Source organism: Motacilla alba, chromosome 1 (genome assembly GCF_015832195.1).
Source record: "Motacilla alba alba isolate MOTALB_02 chromosome 1, Motacilla_alba_V1.0_pri, whole genome shotgun sequence".
NCBI classification, from domain to species: domain Eukaryota; kingdom Metazoa; phylum Chordata; class Aves; order Passeriformes; family Motacillidae; genus Motacilla; species Motacilla alba.
Window position 1 is genome coordinate 56,855,789 of NC_052016.1, and position 23,242 is coordinate 56,879,030.

The window sequence follows — 23,242 nt, forward strand, 5'->3', positions numbered from 1 at the left end:
TCAAAGCTGACACCAGATACATTTTGCAAAAAAGCAAAAGATGGAAGATGGAATAAATAAAATGAATAGGTCAGACCAGTTCCACTAGGTTCAGAGTAAAAATGAGAAAGGAAAAGCAACAGAAATCCTCCTGCACTTTTGAAAGTGGCTGTTTTAGATCTATAGAGTGTGTTTTAAGCATCTCTTTTATTAAATTAGAATTAATGCATGGTTGGAGGTGACTAGAAGGAAAAGATCTTACAGGACATGTATTTTCATGTTTTAGAGGAAGTTGGGTAGAGAAAGAGAGGAGGTTTATGAGAAAGTCAAAGAGAAACAATACCTTGTAGGAGTATTGGATTAGCTCAAGAGAGAGTGCTTTTTCTTTATCATCACTCCTTTACCCTGCACAAAGGAAATAGACTATAATGGTACAGCTACTTAGATTATGTAATTTACTTCATATCTTTTGCATGGGTAAATGCTGCTTTTATCTAAAATTAATCCAGTTTCAGCCTTCAGTGTGATAGAGACACTGAGTATATTATTATTAACTACTATTTGCTTTGTCTATTGTACATGAAATACATGGCTTCCTACAAATACTAGCAGGTTTTGTATGTGTGTAAAAATAAATGTTCTTTAAATGTTTGTAAAGACAGAGGTCTACCCTCTTATCTTCCTATCAGCAGCCCCTTAAGTAAGCATAATTTTGTAGTTTTACCATAAACTTATACTAAAAATAAAAACAAATAAATAAATCTAAGTAAATAAAACCAATAAAGATAAAACTATATCCAAGTAAATTTTACCATTTTCACATTTTTTGAAATACAAAGTGTTGAGAATACTATGACTAAGATTTGCCACTTCCACTAAAAGCTTTGAACTTTTGGGTTTTCGGTAAATTGAATATAAGCAGAAACATATTTGTTAGGTTAGTTTGAACTGGAACCATAAATCAGAAATGCTGATTTTTGAGATGCAGGTGAATATCTTATTACAAATTGCAGTTTTTATCATTGTTTCTTTTCAATTTGGGTCATTCCAACAGCATAAGTCCTTATTTTTGTATAAGGTTAATGCACTCCTGAGAGACACAGTTATTCCTTAGAGCAGTAGAAATGTTTTCTTTAGTACATGGAATTTGAAGGTTTTATGTATTTCTAGATGCTGTGCTTAACTGCCCTTAAAAAGGATTTAAAGTAAATTTGTCTGAGTCAGCAAATAGTGTAAACTTTACGTTAGAGCTTTTCTTAAAAAAGAAATTATTTTTGTGTTTACGTGTGAATTTTATGTTAATGGCATCATTCACAAAAAGGATTGATCTAGCAGGAATGTTTGGCACATGCAGGCTGTAAGTGGAAAAGGATTAGGGCCTGGAGAGAGAGGTACACCCCAACAACTCATGGTCCTCTCTCTGCTTGTGGGAACACAGACTTTTAAATACAGACGCACAAAGCCTCCTGCCCAGGAGTTAGAAATGGAATTTAAGGAGCAGACAGGACAGACTGCAGTGATCAGAGCAGGCCATGGCCAGACAAGTGTCCTGCCCAGCAAATTGTTACAAGTGACCACCTTCCTTTTTTCCCTGTACTTACTAATGATATTTTTTTTCCTTGTCCTGGTTTCAGGTAGGATAGGGGAGGAGGGGGGTTGGGTGAGCAGCTGCGTGTGCTTTATTTACAGCTGGGCTTAAACCACTCCTCAAACACCCTCTTTTGCTGACCTTGTGCTCTTTCATAAGTATCTCATGAGAAGTTTTGTGCCAACCCAAAGTGCTGTTCCCCTGATTGCTGGGGTGAGTCGCGTGCTCCCGTGGGCAGTGACCCCCTGTCAGACTGTCAGGTGAGCAGGGAGCCTCTCCCTTCTCTTTAGCTGGTGTCACACCTGCACAGAATGATGCTGCAGTGGGGGATTGGACTCGCTGATGGGGTAAGGTACTTCCTGTGTATCGAGGGATGTATCTGTATCCAGCTTCCCACATGTATTACAAATTGTGCACTTTGGTTTATCAGAAGGCTGTGTTTAAATGGTGTTTTCTTGGAAACTACCCCAGAATTCTAGCTTATCTGCTAGACACTGGGATCTGCAACATCAAAGAGGTTTCAAGTAACAAAAGAGCAAAGGAATTTTTGAGTATTTTCCTTTGTAGGAAAGTTTCTTTGATCTTTCAGGAAGAAAAAAATGCTAACTCCTCGTTTTGATTTTTCTGTAAATCCATCGGTTTTTGTCATGATGTTAGTGTGACAAGTCAAAGCTCAGCTCAAAGTAAAGAGTGTTGGAACTCTCACTTAAGCTGTGTGTTACATGTTTGTCCAATGGAAGCCTTTGTAAAACCCTTCATTATTTATGAGTATTTCTTCATGGGATTTCATAGCATGGCTAGGAGATTACTATGATCTATTGACTACATGGGTTCTTATGCCAAGCATTGAATTTGAAGTCTGTTAGCTTTATACCTAAAAGACAATTAAGAAATTATGGGTTGGAAGAAGCACTATCCTTAACTTGCAGTTCACCTTGTTTCATACCATCCTAAGTCATCGATTCTTCAGGGCTACTTGCCAGTCAAAACCTACTAACTAACTAACTGGAAAACTAACTAGTTGTTCCAGAATAATTTTTAAAGATTGATTGATGTTTAGAAAGAAAGTACAGATAATTCAAGTTTAATGGGAATATTTTTATTTTTCTTAAAGGAATTGCCTACGGTTCTGCTTATTCATCAGATTGACAGGCATGAAGGTGCATGGACAATACTGCCGTTAATGACAGAGTAAGTGTAATGAATGCCAGTTATTTTCAGAAGTTTTTGTAACCAAGAATATATATATTAGTTACTCAGATCTTTTTTTTCAGAAGCAAAATTTTTTTGATGGGAGTTGCAACTTTATATTTTAACTTTCTTACTGTACTTCTTTTTTTGTTTTATAAAACAATTTTCTGATAAACTTAATTAAATCAGAGAAGCCTATTTAAAATAAAAGAACAACAATAATAGAATTTAACTGAGCAACAATCTTCTTCAAATCATGATGCATTTTAAAATTATTAGAGAAGTAAACTAGTCTAAAGAAACAGCATTTTTAAATGTGTATTTTTCTATTTGGTCCTCACTTTTTATAGTGTAAGGTGTGAGGTATTACAGAAATTTTGATCTTTCAGATTACTTGACTGAATGAAGTGGAATAAATTTAAAAAAAAATAGATGATAATACTTGTTTGGAATTTTTTTGCTTATAGAGTTTGTAAGAGGCTGTATGTCTCTGTAGTGAGAAGTTTTAGGTTTCAGCATCTTTTTAGATGCTTATATGGCAAATTTTCATATTAGTTATGATCAGAAAAGACAGGTAGTCTCAAATATCTTTTCTTCTTAGCTTATGCAGATGGCTCCAAGGAGGACATGCTGCATTTACATGGTAGTATCTTGCAAACTGTCAGGAAATTGTTTTAGTAATCCTGAAGCTCCATGATACTGAAGACTATCTTTTGCCTGAAGCTTGCATTTGAAATCTGCAGCCTACTGAGGTCTAATTTAGTTAGTATAATTTATTAGATGTATTCAGGGTGAGGTTTTTATGTCAGAGTGGTTGCAGGACAGGGTAGTTTTCCTTCTGCTTTCCATTATTTTGTGTATAGAAAAATGTAAATAGTGCTTGTATAGCAGCTGTCTGTGAGATATTTGTAAACTGTGAAAAATAGCAGAAGAGATTTGAACTAAATTGAAAACTGGAAGATGATGTTCAAGCTATCAATCATCTTTCTTTTCTTCCCTGCTTAGCTCCTGTTTCAATGACCTTGTGGTTCTTCTGAATTATTTATGTCGTGGTGACAGGGTTTGCAGATACAGCTCTTATAAGATAGCAAAACTAACAGAAAAAATACAAATGCTCATTTGTGTGAGAAAGCAGAAGAAGATTCATTAGAAATCAGAAGAGAAATCTTAAGTAGAGGATTTCCATCTTGAGATTTTTGGAATGTGAGTTTCCTTGTATGTACAGTTTCACTTAGTACTTTTGGCAAATGAAGACATGGAGTAGTTTAGAAGTATGTTGATGTTTTGAAGCTTGTATTGCTTTGTTTTCTCAATGGACAAAAGAGGAAGAAGGGAGTTCAGCCCATTCTGCTGCAGATGAGGATGCTTTTAATTGTGATATATGATGTATCTGTAGCCGAAAATTGCTTCCAAAGGATAGATTTCTCAGTCCTGTAGCTGTCAGCATTTTTAAGGAGGTCTCTGAGCAGTTGTGAAAATTCTTAATTTTTAGTTCTTGGGCACAGGTTAAGTTGGACAAAATACTTAATTTCAGAGGATACAATCAGTGGATGTCTTATGACACAGTATCCCTACTGTTCCCAGACAACCTGCTGCATTTCATCTCAGTAACCATGTTCATTCAACAGAAAAGAAATCCATTAAAAAAAAATTATCCAAAACAGGATCTTACCTGGGTTACCTCCAAGGTCTTCTTGCACTCTGAATTCCAAAGTTTTGTGCTCTGAGGTCTCCATAAGACTCTCTTGGAGAGCTTAAGTATTTAGCCTTGGAAGTTTTTCCCAAAAGACCATACAAAGGAAACTGGCAAATAAATATAGTAGTTGTGGTTTTGTTTTTTTTTTTTCCATTAGGATGTTATTAATTAAGATGGCTCTGCTTTGATGAGTAGTGCAAGAATTAAGGCTAGAAGAACAGAGGAACAAGGAATGTCATTTTTCTGAAGGAGTCAGGAATCCTGCATTGAGATTATTGCTGTCTTTGAGGGGTCCCTTCAGTCTGTACCGTTTCACTGTAGTGGAAAAGCTAATGAAATTTTTAGGTTGGGAATGATCAGTGTCCAACAGCTATGAGAAAACCTGTCATTAGGCATTTTGATGATGGTTGCAGTGTTGTTAGATTTAAGATGGTCAATGGTGGGGCCTCTTGGAAGAAGGGGAAGGTAAATGAAACTGCTGTCTATGGACTTCTAAATTCATAGGTGGCTATTAGACCTGTACATTTCTGAATGGAAATCCTTTATGTATCTCTGTTCCCTTCTTTCTAGCATAACTGGTGCTTTATAAGTAGATACCAGCAGAGTCAGTATCTTTATCCATTCACAGTAGTCCTTTGATGTGTAATTTTAAATCATTAATAACATTTTTCAGTTCTGTGTAAACGATGAATTGATGGCAAATTATTTCTATTTGAGGAATGTGCCTTGAATTTGCCATTTTTGTTCATAAGCTATCTTATTAGTAAAATGTTTCTTTCTTTGTTTAGCTTCTCTGTTACCTATGGTAGGAACTCCTCATGGATTTTCTTCTGTGAAGAAGATACAAGAATACAGGTCATAAAACTGGTAGAAACACTCAGAAGATTTGACAAGTCTAAGGTGAAATAAAAATTTAGATATTTGACTTTCTTTTTGAATGTGATTGAGTGTGTTTTGCCAAATGTTGGAAAAGATGTGTCCAAACACCTTAAAACAGGGGCATAGATTTCTGTTGCTGAGGCTGAGAGCGAGGTATTTAACATGAAGCAGTACAAGCACCTGTATAGCTGTTAAAATTGAGCAGAGAACCATTTTTACTGTGAATAACCTGAAAATTATGTACCATAAATAAAAAGATTATTAAAAGTCTGTTTTGCAGCCCCTTCTACCCATTTTCCTGTCTGTTATCAATTCTGATTATCATCAGACTGAATGACTGATGCTACTTTGTCTCTGATGTAAAATAGTAGGGTTTTTTTTCCTTGCATTCTGTTTCTGATCTGTCTTGGTGATTAATATTCTGTAACTGTTGGAAAAAAAACAACACCAAAAGACTTGCAGAACAAAATAGAAGTACAGTCACCAAGGAGCAAAGCAAATTTGGCAATGCAACTGACATGAAAGGTGTTAATATTTAGAATTTTCAGTGTTTGGAAAAAAAACAACAAACTACCTTGGTGTCAGTCCTTTGCCTGTAGTAAAAGAAGCCAAAATCTCCTGTGTGAAACATGTTTTGCTTCTTTAGTGTAATTCTGCTTCAAGACTCACTTTAGCATACTTACTTCTTTTTCAGGCTTATGGCCATGTGTTTTCTCACAGTTCTTTTCTAAAATGGTAATAATAATAAAAAATTCAGAGGTCTTACCTTTTGAAACACTTGGTCTTCAGAATGGAGGACAGAATATATTGAGACCTTTGGAATATAATTTTTTTTTTGTTTCAGAAACATCTACTTGTAATAGATATTCTCAGAATAGAAACATGAATGTTTTTGTTCTAGTTGCTGCCCTTTTGGCAGTTTCACTCTCTCCTTTGCATTACTTACAGGTTCTAATAGAATAACAAATTATGTTCCAACCCACAACAAAAGGAAAATAAACCACTTTGCTTTTGTACGTAGTAATTGTCGTCTTAGCATAACAGTCCATCCCTGATTCCTTATGTACAGTAGTAGTCCATCAGATACAAAATTTAAGGTGATTTATATCAGAGCTCCTTCAATATTCATTTTAAAGTCTCAGAAAAATGCATAATAATAAAAATTTGGTATACAGGTTGCCCAGAGAGATTGTGGAATGTATTCAAAACATGACTGGACAGAGTCCTGGGCAGCCTGCATTGGGTGATCCTGCTTGATTCCTGGGGAATTGGACTAGAGGATCTCAAGAGGCCTCTTCCCACCTCAGCCATTCCATGACTCTGAGATTCAGTGTTCTTTGAACAGGTGGAAGCCAAGGCATGTTCTGGAGTTTGAAAGTGCAGCCTGTATTTGATTTCAGAGAACAATCTTTAGTTTAATTTCTCACCAAGAACAGTTTTTGTCCAGATTGTTAATTGTGAACAATGTGCTTCCCTTGTTTTTGTTTTCAGGTTTGCTTTATTCAGCATGAATGCAGTCGTCATCTTCACTAAAAGGATGCTGTAGATGAACAAAATTGTTTCCTATATTCCTTTACAGGAGTGGTTTTTAGGTAAAGCATTATATGACGAAGAATCTACAATAATTCACCATTATGCCTTTGCTGAAAATCCTACAGTCTTTAAATTTCCGGATTTTGCTGCTGGTTGGGCGCTTAGCATTCCACTTGTTAACAAGTAAGAATCTAATTTTGAGTTGCTTCCCATTTATTTGCCATTATTCTACACGTTCCAAGTATAATTATTATAAACACTTCAAAATTAAACAAGAGTGCAGAAATAGATTTCTGTATCATTGCTGTGCCTGTGATTTGTTTTGCTTCACTCTGCCTACGTCAAGTAGCTAATAGTTGTCCAGTACTAATTGTTTAACTAGTTCAATTCCATATTGTAATTTTAAGAATGTATTCTCCTCCCGAACAGTGGTTTTATTTTTGGGTAGGAGAGTGGCTGCATTGCCCTCTAGAAGTGTTTCTCATGCTGTACAGACAAACTGTATATTTATTTCAGCTTAGACTCTTAGATGCTTTAAAATGAGATTTGAAAAGTTCATGGATTTCAGAAGTTGAATGTGTCTTACCCATAGCAAGGATCGATGTCCTTATGAATTAAAAGTCCTTAAACACTGTGCTTTGAAATACACAGAAAGAGAATATTGTCTGTCGTTTGAGATGCTGATCAATACTGAGCTTCAAATGCACTGCTGCTTTTAATCTGTTGCAAATTTTATGCCAGACTCTCTACCTTCTCCAGATGAGAACTTTCTTCTTGTGTAGGAAGAATGTATCAAAGTGTGTGTGTTGAAAATTAATGTTAACATCATAACGCTGTCAGATTTTTTTTTAAAAAAGGATTTATATTATATTTATAAGTTGCTTCTTGAGGCAATAAATACAGAAATGTGATTTATTATTATTTTTCCCCTTATATAAGATGGTCAGTAGTACCAGCCACACTTTCCTGCATGCGCTAGTGATTGTTTTTTTTTAATATGTTTGATTAAATTTCCTCTAATTGCATAGGCTTGCAAAGAAGCTGAAGAGTGAACCACTCAAATCAGACTTTACGATAGATTTAAAGCATGAGGTAAGCAGTGGTGTGATGAAAGAAAAAATTGTCTCAAAGTTATATATTTGAATGGTGTTAAATCATAATGGAAAAAAGAGATTATTCTTAAACATTGCTAAGAAGTTTGACTGCAATGGCATGTTAGATTTCTTTTCCTTCCTTTAGAATATTGGAATACTTTAGAACTATATTTTAAGCATAGAAAAATGTATTGATAAGCTTGCATTCATAAAAGAATGCATACATAGTTGTATACATTAGGATAACTTCTAAGGATTGCTCTGTAAGGAAGGAGAGGGACTTCCAATCCATGAACCATAAGCTGAGGTGAGTAGTAGCTCAATTCTAGCCAGCCTCACTTTCTGAATCAGCCTCTCAGAGTTAAATATGGTGGGGTTTGCATTAAATACTCTGAGGAATCTACCTTTGTGTGAACAAGCAGTGCTGCAACTTGCAGCTTGGAAGTCTGGAAAGACTCCTTTTTGTCTCTGGAATGCAACACTTTCAAAAGGTTGGCAGAAGGTATTTCAGACAGTGAGTGAACTGACTGAAAGGAACATGAGAAGGAGGCTCTGAAAGACTATCTGTGCTACTTTTTTGGAGGCCTTTTTTATTTTTTCTGCATTTAAAATGTTTGTGCTGTCCAGGGTTTTGTACTGTCACCAAAGTGAACTTCTGAACTTGAGGTGGAAGAGGAGGATGTATCTAGAATAAGCTTCTGGCCTGAAATAAGAATATGAATAAGATTAGGGTAAAGAATGTGAAGAAGCAGGGAGGAAGAACAGGATTTAGATTTTGGCCTGAAATTATGAGTGACGCTGAAGTAGTTTTAATTATTTTAACACTCCTGAAAAGCATCTGTAAATTGTTGTTCTGGTCCAGAAAAAAAACCAACAAACCACCTTTACAGAAAACTACTGCTGCTTTTTCAGATCTCGTAATGGTCATAAACCTCCTCATTTACAATATAAAGCTATGGTATGTTTATAGAGTATAGATATGTAGCATATTGAAATAAATTTGGTTTTATGCAAAACCATTCATTTATACAGTTTCCCCTCACTTTCCCAAAAACAGTTGAATCCCTCTTAGCTTTCATTTTGCTGTGAGAAACAAGACAAGAAACTGGTTTTTTCGTCTTGGTAATTTTTCTCAATGCAAGACCTTGGGCTTCACAATGTCATTTTATTTTAACTTTATTTTTAAGACAAAATCATTCATATATTCCCAGTATTCCAGTCTACCTCAGCATTAAAAAATTATCTAAACCTATTGTCATAAAAAAAGATCATTAAGAGCCACTTCTTTATGTGCCACAGATTGCTTAGTAAAAAACAGTTGATCATTCAACCAACAATATTGCTTCCATCCACTTATTATTCTGTCAGCAGGCCTTTGCATATGTTTTATTTCAAATTTATTGCCATTGATAACCTACTTCAGCCCTGGAGTTATTCTTTCTGCACAGTCTCATGTCTCCCTAGAGACAGTTTCACTCCCTCTCATTTATTTAATAAATCACCATCTTCTCTGTCTTAAATAATTTTTTGTCTACGCTCTTCTTGTGTGAATTGAGATTGACAGCAAATCAAAGAATATAATCTGTTGTTTTTTATGACTGTATAATGTTTAAGTTTATAAGAAATATTTTCGTTTGAAGGACTCCTAATAACATATACCTCTAGTCTTTGGTATTTTATTGTGCTTTGCATCCTTTTTATTATTTCTTTTTTGTTTGTGTCACTTTATTACTTTCCAAGTCCCTATTCCTTATATCCATATCATTTATATCAGTTTTGTGTCTTGCAGATGTGGTAAAGTGTTTTTGTTGTGCTGCTGCTCATTTGTAGGTTGTTGCTTAGACTTTTTGTAACTGTACAATATATGGCATGTTCCCTGATGCCTATTCAGAGCTGGAATTGAATAACGGAATTTTTTTGTACATCTAGCATTAGGTCTGAACTAGGACTACTACTGTTTTTGTCTTCTTATTGTAAATATGTTTCCATTGTTTTTAGTAACCTTGTGTCACTGCTACAACCCAAAAGGGCCCTCTAACCTCACCTCTGAAATAAAATAGCTTCACACCATTCTAAGGCTTTCTATTGAAATTTCATTTGTCAGTGGGAAATTTTAGCACACTGTGAATTTTCATAAATACTTAATCATAAACTACAATTGTCAAATACTCCTTGTTTTCTAGGAGCATTGCTTCTTTATTGGTTTATGTGATAGATATTAATTCTGAATATCTGAATTGTGAACTAATACAGGGTCAATTGGTTAAAAGACCCAGGAGCATGGGTACTGTTCTCTATCCTTCCACTTGGAGGGAGTGACAGGAAGAGCCAGCAAGCAATACCTGGCTCTGAGCATGGTGCCACTGGCAGAAAACGAATTAGTTAATCAGCTCAGGGACAAATCTGCTACACCATCCCATCTCTTTCACTTTTCTTGTTAATATGATTTCTTTGTATGCTCTGAAAAATTTTATTTAGTTTAATTACTGATATAGATGTTTCCAATTTTGATAGATTGCCCTGTACATTTGGCAGAAAGGGGAAGGACCACATCTTACTCCAGTGCCTGAGTTCTGCACAGATGATGTAAATTCATATAAGGTTGATCACTGTGCAACAACTTTCAGTAATTTTCTGCCACTTTGTGTAAGTACAATATTTTAAATACCATTTGGTCAGTAAAAGTAAAACTCTTACTAAAACATATAATATTTGAGTTCAAAAATCTCAAAACTTGAGAAAACATTTTTAAGTAAGCTAAAAAAGAACCCAACAAAATAGTTTGTTCTGACATTTATCTAGGATGTATTTTGGATATGCTTTCAGGCTTCTGTGGCACAGAGTATTTCCTGGCAGCTAATACTGTGTATGCTTTAATGAGTCTTTATACCACAATGTTTAGTTGGCACATGATTTATAAATTATTTATCCTTACACTCCTTACACAGTGAGATACTGAAGTATAGATGATCTTTTTTTTTGTTTTTTTCCACACAGATGGGAATCTAAAATTTGTCGAGGCTAAAGATTAAATGTAATATAGTATTTGGTGCCTTAAAGTCTCTTTCACCTCTAGGAGAATACATTTATTGTATTATGAGTTAAGTGTAGCTAGTGGCCCAAAACGTGTTCCATGCTTCCAGGAGAGCAAAATTTTAGGTGCCAAATAGACTAACAAATCAAAGTGGTCACATGGTTTATTACAGTTGAGGAATCTTTGAAGTCAAAGATTTCTAGTGTGTAGCATTTAAGCTGGTTTTTCCAAGTGTGATACAATTTGTGTTCTCATAGTGACTGATTTCACAGAAATTAAGAAAACATTATTTTTCAGATTAATCATTCTTAGTTCAACAAGTTTTTGTACTCATGGTCTTTTCCTAATGATAGGTGGTTTAGTTCTTGTTAGAGTACTACATCAGTGGAAAAAAATTTCCAATAATGTTATTTCAGGAATTTTAAACAACCAATGCCTTTTTTTTTCAAGAGATAAAAATTTACTTCCTGGTGTGTCACAAGAACACTATTCTGATTGATAGGCTATACAATGAAAAGCTATTTACTGTTTTATTATATGTATGGACAAACATATCCTATGAAATACTACAGGCATAGCCTGCACTTAAAAGAGTATTTTTTGTTTCGTTCATATAGGGAGAGCCAGTGAATAAGGAAGATGTTTTTGTTGCTGTAAAAACATGTCGAAAATTTCATGGTGACAGAAGTAAGTTGTTGGCTGGTCAAGGTAGTAGTTCAATGCTATATAGTTAATAAAATGAATGTTTAGAAAGCAAGCTGATATATGCTGTCTCTGCAGCTCTTGGGACTAAATGTATGCAAAATTGACTCAGAAACAGGAAAGTTCTGGAATTTTAAACAGCTTATCCTTCAGGTGGAATCTTTTTGCTGTTCAGAGTCCTCAGGAGTGCTGTTAAACATTTAAGATTAAAAATTGTTTCATCATTAGTCACTGTTGGCAAAAAACCTGGAATTGAATACCTAAATTAAAACATGCATAGGATTCGCTCATATTGTTGTAAATTGGAACTATTGGAATATGAATTAATACAGCAGCTATTAATATCCTTCAGTGAGTTTCCCCAGATAATTGCTGCACTTCTTTGTGCCAGCTGTGACAATTGTGCAGCTCTTTGGTGGCTGACTTAGAAATTTGAACAAGCTGAAAGGTCCCTCATCTCCTCCTTCCTTTTGTCCTGCCCTTCTCTCCAGTAAAAGATTGAGCAGCTTATGCTGTCATGTTGCTTCTAGCTGTTCCATGTGCATGTGTACTTTATAATGCTTGGAGTGGGAAAATCTGTCCCTTCCAGAAATCTGGTCATATGTAGTACTTTGTCCAACCACTGGCCCAGATCAAGAGTGTGTGAAACACTAATAGCATGTTTCATCTGGAAGTTCATCTGAAAATTGTAGAGTTACACAAGTAGCAATAGTCACCGTGCTAGAAACAGCAAACAAAAAAACCCTAGCGCAGCCCAACAAGGTACTCACAGTGAGCATTAACTTCCTCCTCAGAGGCACAGAAAACAGACACAGAGACTCTCAGCTTCTGCTAACACATAGTAATGCTCAGCTAAGTTGAGGGAGATCAAGTCTCAACAAAGCTTGGAAGGAAAAATTCCAAATCCAGCTATTGAACAGAAGACATTCCACCTACTTGATGCCACCTACCAGTCTGCTTTTAGATAGTTTGCTTTTAGACATTTTGTTACTAAGGAAGAGATTAGTTTCCAGGAATTTGCTTGAATTTTGTGTGCTCGTTAATACTCCAGGTGCATAATACTCTCTCCATTAGGCTTAGATAGTTTATAAGCATAATTTAAAGGGATTATAATTGGCAAACAAATTGAAAATCAAGTAATTGGTTAGTAGTTGTACCAAATTTTGAGAGGTTTTTGCCATACTTCTTGTCAGAGGACAGGATGAAAGTAAGAGCTCTTTTCTTAACTAAGTCTAGTTAAAAACAGGTGGGAATTCTTCATAATAAGATTTATGGAATTATTTTCTTAATGCTACTGCACCTGATGAAAGCACATTTGTAGTGTTTTAGTCATGTAGTTGTTAGGTTATCTTTAAAGTAGCTTTTGACAGAACAAAATTGACTGTCCTGTAATTGGAGTTCACTGAAGAGTTCTCCTTCCTGGATCCATGTTTATTTTTTAACATCAAAATTTTAAAAAAGAAAAAAAAAAACCAACCTAGAAAGTCAGAAAGAAACATAAGGCCTCAAAAAGATAGCATAAACATCCTTCAAGAAACACCTGTTGAAGACTGAGGAAAATTCTTGAACTTTCCTCACAGCTTCCAGTGTTATGCAATAGAGGATAATCTTACTCCAGATTTTGAAAGATTAATGGATGCCAGCTTCAGAGAGCTCTTTTTACCTGGTAAGTCATTCTTTATTGTATGCCAAAAACTACATTATTGCAGCACTAAGGCTTGGAAATTGATGTGCTTTTAAAAGCAGCTAAATTTTACCTCTGAATTTACTTCAGATACAACTCTTCTTCTTGCACTTACCATCTCTAGTTATAAAGGAAATTTTCAAGACTGCAAACATGCATCAGGGTTCTAGAAATGGCAGAAATGAAATGTCATTAAGAGCTTAGAGCTGACCTTTAAATATCTCTAGTTGTATTCAAACTTTGTTCTGATCAGTGGTATTAATACAGATTGATAAATATTTGCATCATCATCTAGTCAAAAATTTCAAGTAGTTTTCTTTGGAAGATAAAATTTGCCAGAAATGACAAAGTATTGGGGGATTAAATTTACGATTGACGTTAATCTGCATGGTGGCACTTCCATCAAGACAAACAAGGGAAAGAGAAGGACAATTTAGCCAACAGCCCCCTTGCTAGAGCTCTTAACAGACGAGACTCAAGTCCTTGCTTCAGTAAACTTCATTTATAGAAAGAAGGGGGGACTCCACCAAAGGCATTGAGAAACTCAGTCTGTTGTTGCAAATATATCTGTGTGTTAAAGGACCCTGCTGAGTTTCAGGTCCTTGTTTGGAGAAAGATAAAACAACCTTCACAGGTGCATCTGTTCTGCCAGGGGAAATTCAGATGTTCTTGTGTATCTGTGATTCTTCTGTTCTGAAGCCTTAATTTCTGAAACCTTCCTGGTTTTGTTCTGCTGAGAAACATTTTTAATAAAACTTTTCAATAAAATAAGAAAATAATTTCCCACCTATACATTTTTTGTACATAATTCCTTTTGGATTTTTTTATGAAAAAATGAGAACACTTTTACATTTCTTTAAAAACTTCTGAAAGTAGTATGGACTCTTGCAAAATGCAACAAAGGGGTTTTTTCTTCTCAAAATATTAAAGCCTTTCCATTAGTGCATTGAGTTCTTATTACCCTGTCTTAACACTAAAATGAACTAGAAGGTAACTGTTATCAAACTGAGTGTTGATCAATCAAGAGTAATAAATTCTGTGTGTTCAGAGCTGAGGGAATTGAGCACTAGGTAGGCAACGAACATAAAATTAGATGATGGATGATTCTAGCAAGTTGTTCACAAGCATCAGGGTTGTATAGCAGCAAAGGGAAGTTAGGGAAATATTTCCTCCATTTAAAGCACTACCTGCTACTGGTGAGACCTCCTGGATGGTGTCAGAGAGCATAAAGTAAAGAAGCAATAACAGCAGAATGCAGAGCACTTGCTCATCCCAGGCCTGACCACCTCATTTTTAACATGGAAGGGAGATCATTATTTCAATCTGATTTTTTTTTCTGAACGCCCTGCAGATGTTGGATTTTTTTTGTGTTACCCATAATTTATTCACCTCTCGATGTAATGTAAACACTTATGGCATCATTATTAGAATTTTGTGTGATCAGTTTTAAATGCTGATGTGAAATGGCAAACCAGTAAGAAAAAGGGTTTTTTTTAGAGAAGCATTATGCAATCCTCCTTTAAATAGAATCTCCATGGGATTAAAATTGATTGTGTGATATTTATAAACTATATTATAAACCAAATACTTCTTATTTATAAATGAAACAATAAATATTTATATGTTTATAATAGGAATACTTATAAAATATCCTTTGAGTGTGTCTCCAGAGACAGGTGCTTTGGAGCATTAATATGATGTTGCTGTCAGATAGGATGTGTATAATACCAGTAAAGTATTTCAAAAGGTACATTTGGTCTGTTTCTGATTCAGAATGTGTTACAGAGTTTACAGTTGGGTTAAAATGTGCCATTTCAATTCTGGAAGAAGGACTAATCTCTGATAGTGTTTGTGCTGATGTGTGCTATGAATCGTACAATAGCAAGTGTAAAAGCAGAATTCCATACTTTGGTTATGCTTTGGTTGGAAAAATGTAAACATCACAGTTTTCCAATTATTATGAATAATACTATCATGAAATATAGTAATATTTTAATAATGTTTTATTGTTTAACTAAAACTATTCTGACTGGCTTTCATAAAATTTTAAATTTTTTTTCTCCCTAAATATTATAGGAAAGAAAATAGAATGGACATTTAGAATCATGATGCTGTATTTGAAGCAGCATTTTTATTACCATATGAAGAAATGTGGCTAACAAAATGTGGTTAACATGAATATTTGGATCAAGTATCTATTTTAATCAAGTTCCTTGTGTTTGAATGCCTATCATTGTTTTGCAGTACCCGTTGTAAAGCAGACCTGGGAAAGAGAAGCTGCCCTTATTGAGTACTACAGTGATTATGCAGACATCTCCATTCCTACTATAGACTTAGGCATACCTAACACTGACAGAGGTGAGCTTTTGTCAGTTTTGCCCAAATGACTGACTGAAGAAGTGAAGTTTTATGGATGATACGTGTCTTCCATGTCAAGCGTGTCATGTGGAAATTCTGGTATTCTCTAGCACATTTGTGCAGCCTAAACTAAAAGAATGCCCTTCACACAGGAAATGGATGGAGAGTACATTCAGAGTCCCCCTGTGTAGATGGCATGTTCTTTTAAGCAGAAACCTAAATACTGAGATTATGAAAACATGGTATACTGATATACTCCAAGAGAAAAAAAGTGGTTTTATTACTTGGGGTAAGAGTAATAACTCTACAGTTATTTATGATTTTTCAGTAGGATCATTAACAGTGAAGAAGACATAAATTTATTTCAAAAGACCTCAGGCAGTGCCAAGTGGTTACTAAGCATAAACTGCTTGCCATATGGTATTCAGATATTATATCCATGTGCCTTGCATGTCTTGATTTAAGCACAAAAATTGAATGTTAGGCTTGAAACGTCTTTCTATAGCAAATAACAGGCATTTAAATTTAAATTTGCTTTGTGTTTGAATATAAAAAAAGGCTATGGGTATGATGACTTTCTTGAGTTTATTAATTTTGATTTTTTCTTTCATTTGATATATTGTTCTTAGGCTGATATTTTATTTCTATAATAGTAGAAATACTATTTCTAGTATTTCTGAAATAGTATTTTTATTATTATAGAAATTACAGGTGTCCAGGCAGTGGCCTGTTAGCCTTATTTGGCCCACTAGGTCAGTTGTTCTGACCTCTGGGTTATTTCTGCCCCTTTGTTTTGCCTGTTAGAGGCAGAGGGAGCGCAGGCAGGGATTTCTGTGTGCACAGGTGGAGCGGGACATGAGCAAGCAGTGAGAGTTTTCAAGGGGCAGCAAGCCTGCTGGGCACACGTGGATCAGTGCTAGAAGCCATGCCCAGTAGTTCTAGTCGTGCCAGAAATCTTCCATGGGTTTTTTTTATAGAGTATAATATAGAAATCTTGGGTTTAATTATGGAAATGTTCAGATATCAGTCTGCATTAAATTCACAGTCTCACAAAATCACCAGAGCAAGGACTTCCTTCATGTCTTTAGCATAGAATTACTGCATTTTCTCAAAGAATATTTTAACTGAAAGTGTCTTCAAATATAATATTGTTATTTTGAGTGATTGTTTACTAAATGCAATATTGATAGCAGTAATTACTTTAGACAATCAGGTGTGATGAATAAAGACTGACTGAAATGACGTTTATTCAAGATCTAGAAAAGACTCAATAGAAATCTGAAACTTCTTGTTTCTCACTCAGCTCCTGCTTATTCTGAACAAGGGTGTTTCACTTCTGCACTCCTAGCAAAGGGTGTCTTACCTCCTGAACTTCCTTATAATCTTGTGATAAATGTTCAGACCTCTCCTTGGAGGCAGTGATCAGGACCTGAGTTGCCAGTGAGGAGTACAGTAGATTAAAATATATTTAAATACTTCTGTAAAAGCAATTGATCTGCCTGATGCATCTTGAAATGCTATGACAGTGTCTTGGAGTATTTTGCAAAACATTTGCTTCTATCATAGTCTCCTCATTTTTACAGCTCATTAAATTAAGAGTAGCAGTTAGTCCAGTATTGTTCAACAGCTTTACAGATAGCTGGAATAAAGCTTGTTTTTAATTTGTTATTTTATTCAAGTTTACATTCTGTTAATATATCTTCTTTTTAGGTCACTGTGGGAAAACTTTTGCCATTTTGGAAAGGTTTTTGAATCATACTTCTCGCAGAATCCCTTGGTTAGTTGTAGTGGATGATGACACACTGATAAGGTATATATTGCATTACTTCAGGAGCTGCCACTGTTTATGTCAATAAGAGATTTAGCAATATTCACCTATCCTTTATTTAAGAGATAATTTTATTAGTCATATGGCTTTATACTACTTGAAGAAAAAACAATTGTCACTACCCATCAGTATTCTTTTGACAGATATTAAAAACAATGTTGTGACCTGGTTAAAACTGTGCACATCAGTGTAATTGTGTGACCATATGGTCTGAATACACCACATTTTGTGACTCCTCAGTGTAGGTATGTTTGAGCTAATAGGGTTTAGTCATTTGCTAATAACCTTTTTAAGATGTGTTCCTCAGACAAATGTGTCAGAAGAAAGGTTCCATAAGCTCTGGTCAGTTGTCCAAGCTGCCCAGAATGGTGTTTTGGAATTTGCATTTGTTGGAAAATTAAATCCCATTCTCGTAAAATCTGACACTACAGCATAAACAAAAAAAGACACAGTGAGCAATGTGCAGGATCATGAAGAGTGGTTCAAGACTTTACATTGAATCATGACAGAAGAAGAAATAGTGAGAGGATGTGACTGTGGATAATGCAACATTCATAAAACTACATCTACCGTTTCAGTTTTCAATTTGTAAATGTCCATAGATAATTTGCAAAGATCATATCATTGCTTGGAAAGTGTCATTTCATGTTTTCTCTGAGATGACATGTAGTTTTGCTGACAAACTGCCTGCTTAAAAAAATACTTCAAGCTAATTTGTTCATCATTTGACCAAATTGTGCAGTCATATCTCATTGTAAATTATCCATCATAAATTTCTCTTTAGCAGTTCGTATCTCTGGGGGAGGTTTTTTTGGGTAGAATTCCTCCCATCATCTTTGTGCCATTTAATTGCTGTTGAGGCTAGCAATGTCTATTCCAAAAAGAATGTTTACAATATTTTTTTTAATGGCTTTTCATATTATAGTATATTCAGACTCCGAAAATTGCTCAGCTGCTATGACCCAAATGAAGCAGTATTCCTTGGAGAGCGTTACGGCTACGGCTTGGGAACAGGAGGATACAGTTATATCACTGGTGGAGGAGGGTAATTTATTTAAGTTCCTACTGAGATCTATATTAGTTCCTGTTTTGAGTGGAAATGTTTTAAATTACAACACAAATCAGTTTCAACAGAAACGGCGATGTTTTCCCCAAATGTGTGCAATTGACCTCACACCTTCTGTGTAGTGACACGTGCTGGTCTCAAGTCCTCAACTCTTCCCACTTACATTGGGTAAGATTGAGGAGAACACCCCTTTTGAGTCCAGGCCAAATTTAGGAGGAATTGTCAGCTGTGGTAAAAATGGTGGCTAGCTAACTTACTGTTGGAATAACAACAATGGGCATAATTGGTGTAATTAGTTTTCAGTATAAAAAGTACTTATCTTTTAGAAAATGCTTCTTGCACTATTTTTCAGTTCTGACCCCTTGAATTTTGAATTTCAAATGTATTCTATCAGAGGGCTGCATTCAGTCTTGCAGTTTTAAATATTTTAGCAATATTTACAGATAATAATAATTACAGATATTTGGTGTCTTTAGAAGTTATTATACATTTCATGTGGCTTTTTTTCTTATTCAGGATGGTTTTCAGCAGAACAGCTGTTCAGAAACTACTTGCTAGCAAGTGTCGGTGTTACAGCATGGATGCACCCGATGATATGGTCCTTGGGATGTGTTTCAGTGGCTTAGGAATCCCTGTAACACACAGTCCGCTCTTTCATCAGGTCTGAGAGTTATTTTTGAGTATTAAAAATGTATTTCACTTTTTAAGTATACACATAAAGCAGTCATAAATATTCAAATTCCATCAATATGTAATAAAACTAACCAAGATGCTGCTGCTGCTGCTTTACCTTGATTCTCAGCAGAAGAAGACTGATCAAATAAGAACATTCTCATACCATGGATTACCACAATGCTTTGCTAGTTTATGTGATATTTTAGCTAACCTATAACTACATTTTATTAGAATTGCAGTCAGAGGTGAGGATTTTGAAAAAGAAAGCATTAGGAGCCACATGCTTTGAATAGCTGTCATATGTCCTCTAGGGGAAAAAACCTACAACACAATGCTTTTGTCTTCAGGTAATGGAGAACTGAGTCTAAAATTATTTCAATAAATCCACCTGCTCTGCTTACCTGATTTTTGTATTAATTCAGTATTTACTATTCTGAAATACCTCATTAGTGAAGATATCAAATATGAATTATTGCTTTTATGGTGGATTCTGAAGAATGGTATGATAAATTGCTCTATGCTAGCACATGGGAAAGAGAACTTGCAAAGCATAATTTTCATGTGAGTTTGGGAGAAAAGAGCTGGAGTAGATTTGAATCTTGTTTCTATCTTCCACAGTATTTGACTGTAGTATCACAGTGGAAAGCATGATGCATTGAGGCCTTTAGAGATTTTCTTCCTTGTAAGCCAAGTAAACCAAATCCTTCCATGGTATGAACAAGAAGCACTAGAGATTTTTTTCCCAAACAGTGCACAACTTTTTTAAAAGTCAAGATTTAAATCAGTGTAACATTTGATGTGTTTCTGGTGCCGATCTAGTTGAAAAACTGGGAAGACCCGCATATCTGAATATGAGCAGAGAATAAGATAATAAGCTACTTGAGAATTAGTAAATTACCCTGTATTTCAAAGCAGCTATCAATGGAGGGGGGAAGTTTCTTATTTAAAATATCATCTTTTCCTATGATAAGATTCCATTTCTAATTATATTTAATATTTAGAGAAATGGGTAGCCTAAATGTTCTTCAAAGTGTTTTTCAAAAGTCATGAGGGATACAGATTTCCTTCTTGCTTTCTCCAGTAGAGTTTTTAAAAGATAAGCATTCTGTGTTTTAAAAATTCTTTTGCCTAGTTTTATGACTGTAATGTATACAGAACTGCATGAAGAATTCATAAATACCAGAAGTAGGTGAAGTGTGCAGTATTGAATCAGTTACCAGCTTAGGCATCAAATCAATTATTTGTTATCCAAATAATTTCATTTTCTTCTTGTTTGGTTTTTTTCCCCTAGATGTAAGACACAAACATGTTCCACACATTTTTCTTACAAAAACTCTAATGGCAAAATATAGTTGTTTTACCAAGGACCACGACAGGTGGGAATTTTTTATGTAATGGTGCACTTAGTGTCATTGAACTGCCAGAGAAAATGAAATACACATGGAGCATTAGGACAGCAGCTGCATCTTGTCGCTGTGTTGTAATTCTGTCTCATTTGATATAGCCTGATAAAGAATAACATCACACTTTTCTGGCACCACAATGTATCCCATGTTTGGAACCTTTACCTATCATAAACTCTATATATTTTGGCTGCTTATGGCCTTACTAGAATCCTACAATCACAGTGGCAGTGCTGACAACTCTCATTAGAGGAGGAAGAGAATATAGTTTAAAATAATTTTGCCATAATTGAGCCAAAACTGCATATTTAAAAAGATTTCATACCAGCTACACTGCTTATCACTTCTGAGATGGTGGCTATTTCATCCTGAGAAATAGGGCATATTTAGTAGCAGTGTACTTCATTCCTAGCATGATGACTGCAGTGTGAGTTGAAGATGTAATCTAATGCTTTGTCAATTGATTTAATAGAATGATGTAAAACCCCTTTGTTACCATCTCGCATATTTTGTCAGTGCCACATTGTTGTGTCACAGGGGCCATTGAGCAATGATATCTTTTTAAAATTATTGCCGATCATTAATACTGGTGCTTTTACTTTATTCTTCCATCTTAGGCAAGGCCAATGGACTACCCAAAAGACTACCTTTCTCACCAAATTCCAGTATCATTTCACAAGCATTGGAATATTGATCCAGTGAAAGTGTATTTCACATGGCTGGCACCAAACACAGAAGAGTCAAGTAATGGAAAAAAGGTTGGATATAACAGAGAGGATTTATAAGCAGTAGAAGAATGTAAGTGTTAATTACTATTCTACAGCTGAGAGACAGTCACTACTGTGATTTTTGTTTTGTTTTCACATTGTTTATTTGTTCATGACATAGGAAGACAGTGTTTTGTTCCTGTTGGTTGCATCCCTTCAGAACAATGGAAGAAGGCACTTAAATAACTTTTGCGTTCTTTTCCTTCACTTGCTTTCTTTTTAGAATGATTTTGGGCTTTGTTATACCAATGAACTTGACTCACATTTAAGAGTCTTGTACAACTTTACCTGTGTTCTCCTTTGGACTTGGTTCAGACAGCATTAATTTACATTTTCTTCCTTTGCTTTCTCAAAAGCTGAATTTATGTATATAGGAGCCTAATATTGAATAAGAGTTGAACATCTATTCAACATCATCTCTCTCTGACTTACAGAAAACAGTTCTCTAAAAGGTTCTGGGACAGTTTTTTGATAAATCATAGAGGATACTTGACTTTTTTTCTGTGACCAGGAACTAGATTGTGTGAAGGCTGTAGTCCTTATGCTCATTTCTGATAGAAATACTGTCCTTTGCTGGAGTAGCTGCACCAGGCATGAAACCACTGTGGTACCTTTTAAGTTTATTGGCATTTGTGGGGAATGTCATGTACAAAACGGAAAAAAAGGTTAAGGACAGGGATCTCTTAGGTGGCCACGGGAGGTCACTGTGGCTCCTTTAGAAACCGAAGTCACCCTGCATCAATTTGGCAAACATAAAAGTGACTCTTAAGGTTTTTTGCAGAACTAACATTTCAGTATTTCCAATGTGTGCATTTCAATAGCATATGAATGCCAGCTTTAAAAATTTTGTAGTTTCCCTAATTTATATCATCAAGATAAGTAATTTTATGCATACAACATGTAAAGTGTGATTCATATTTAAAACATTATTGAATTTGTTTTTAGTAATTCAGTTTTGTAAAAATGTTTGTACAAAAACTGGCTTTAGTATGTTCTAAACTATTTTTTATATTGTAAAACTGCTTCTTCTAAAATGACAGTATATGGCACTTGTATGCTGTTATTTAACTTGGCTTGCTATATTATTACCAAATACAGAGTCCTAAAGCCATCCTGCTGAAGTAATTTGTGTTTTGGTTCCTTTTAGTAGGTTAAAATTTTATTCCATTCCAAAGAAAAGCAATACTTTCTCTAGAGTCGAAGTAGGGGAGCCACGGATTCCCATCTTGGTGATCACCAAACTTGTATAAACATTTGTTTGTGAATGTAGCTTGTGGGTTTCTAAGCATTGAATAGCAAGCAAATATTCATAATAGATTCAAGTTATGATTAAGAAAGAGCAATCCGTGTTATGTCTTTTTTTTCCTTCCCACTACCAGTGCCTTAAACAGTAGACATTTTACTGATACCAGGACTATGTTCTCTGATACCATTGGTGAATTGTTAATTATGTTTACTGTTTAGAACTGTGAAAGCTGAAAGCTGAATAAAAACATTCTTTAACCTTTTGTGCCTTCTTCTTCTTTGCAAGCCAAGTACAGGATTCTTTAAACACCAGTGAAATAAGTTCATAACCTTAATTGTAATTACTGTCAGTTTTATTAAAAGACAATGTAATCTTTGAGGTTTTTTCATGTTCTGTCCTGACCTCCATGTTAGGTCAGTTTTCAGCCTCTACTTTTGTGCAAATGGAAAATGCTGTTTCAATGAACGCCTTGTGATTGGGAGCCTTGATGCTGTCACAAAACATATTTCACTATCAAAT

General features: G+C 35.0%; 1 protein-coding gene across 1 annotated transcript in view; it reads left to right on the plus strand.

Moving 5' to 3' along the window:
* B3GLCT (beta 3-glucosyltransferase) overlaps nt 1–22,977 on the plus strand; it is a 44,821-nt gene extending 21,844 nt beyond the window's left edge. The window contains exons 5-15 of the mRNA XM_038144315.1: nt 2,682–2,758; nt 5,243–5,354; nt 6,913–7,049; nt 7,895–7,958; nt 10,475–10,606; nt 11,612–11,681; nt 15,625–15,738; nt 17,449–17,548; nt 18,492–18,611; nt 19,149–19,293; nt 21,328–22,977. Coding sequence (XP_038000243.1) covers nt 2,682–2,758; nt 5,243–5,354; nt 6,913–7,049; nt 7,895–7,958; nt 10,475–10,606; nt 11,612–11,681; nt 15,625–15,738; nt 17,449–17,548; nt 18,492–18,611; nt 19,149–19,293; nt 21,328–21,495 — 1,239 coding nt within the window. The 3' untranslated portion in view covers nt 21,496–22,977. The remainder of the gene's footprint in view (nt 1–2,681; nt 2,759–5,242; nt 5,355–6,912; nt 7,050–7,894; nt 7,959–10,474; nt 10,607–11,611; nt 11,682–15,624; nt 15,739–17,448; nt 17,549–18,491; nt 18,612–19,148; nt 19,294–21,327) is intronic.
* Nucleotides 22,978–23,242: the final 265 nt, after the last annotated feature.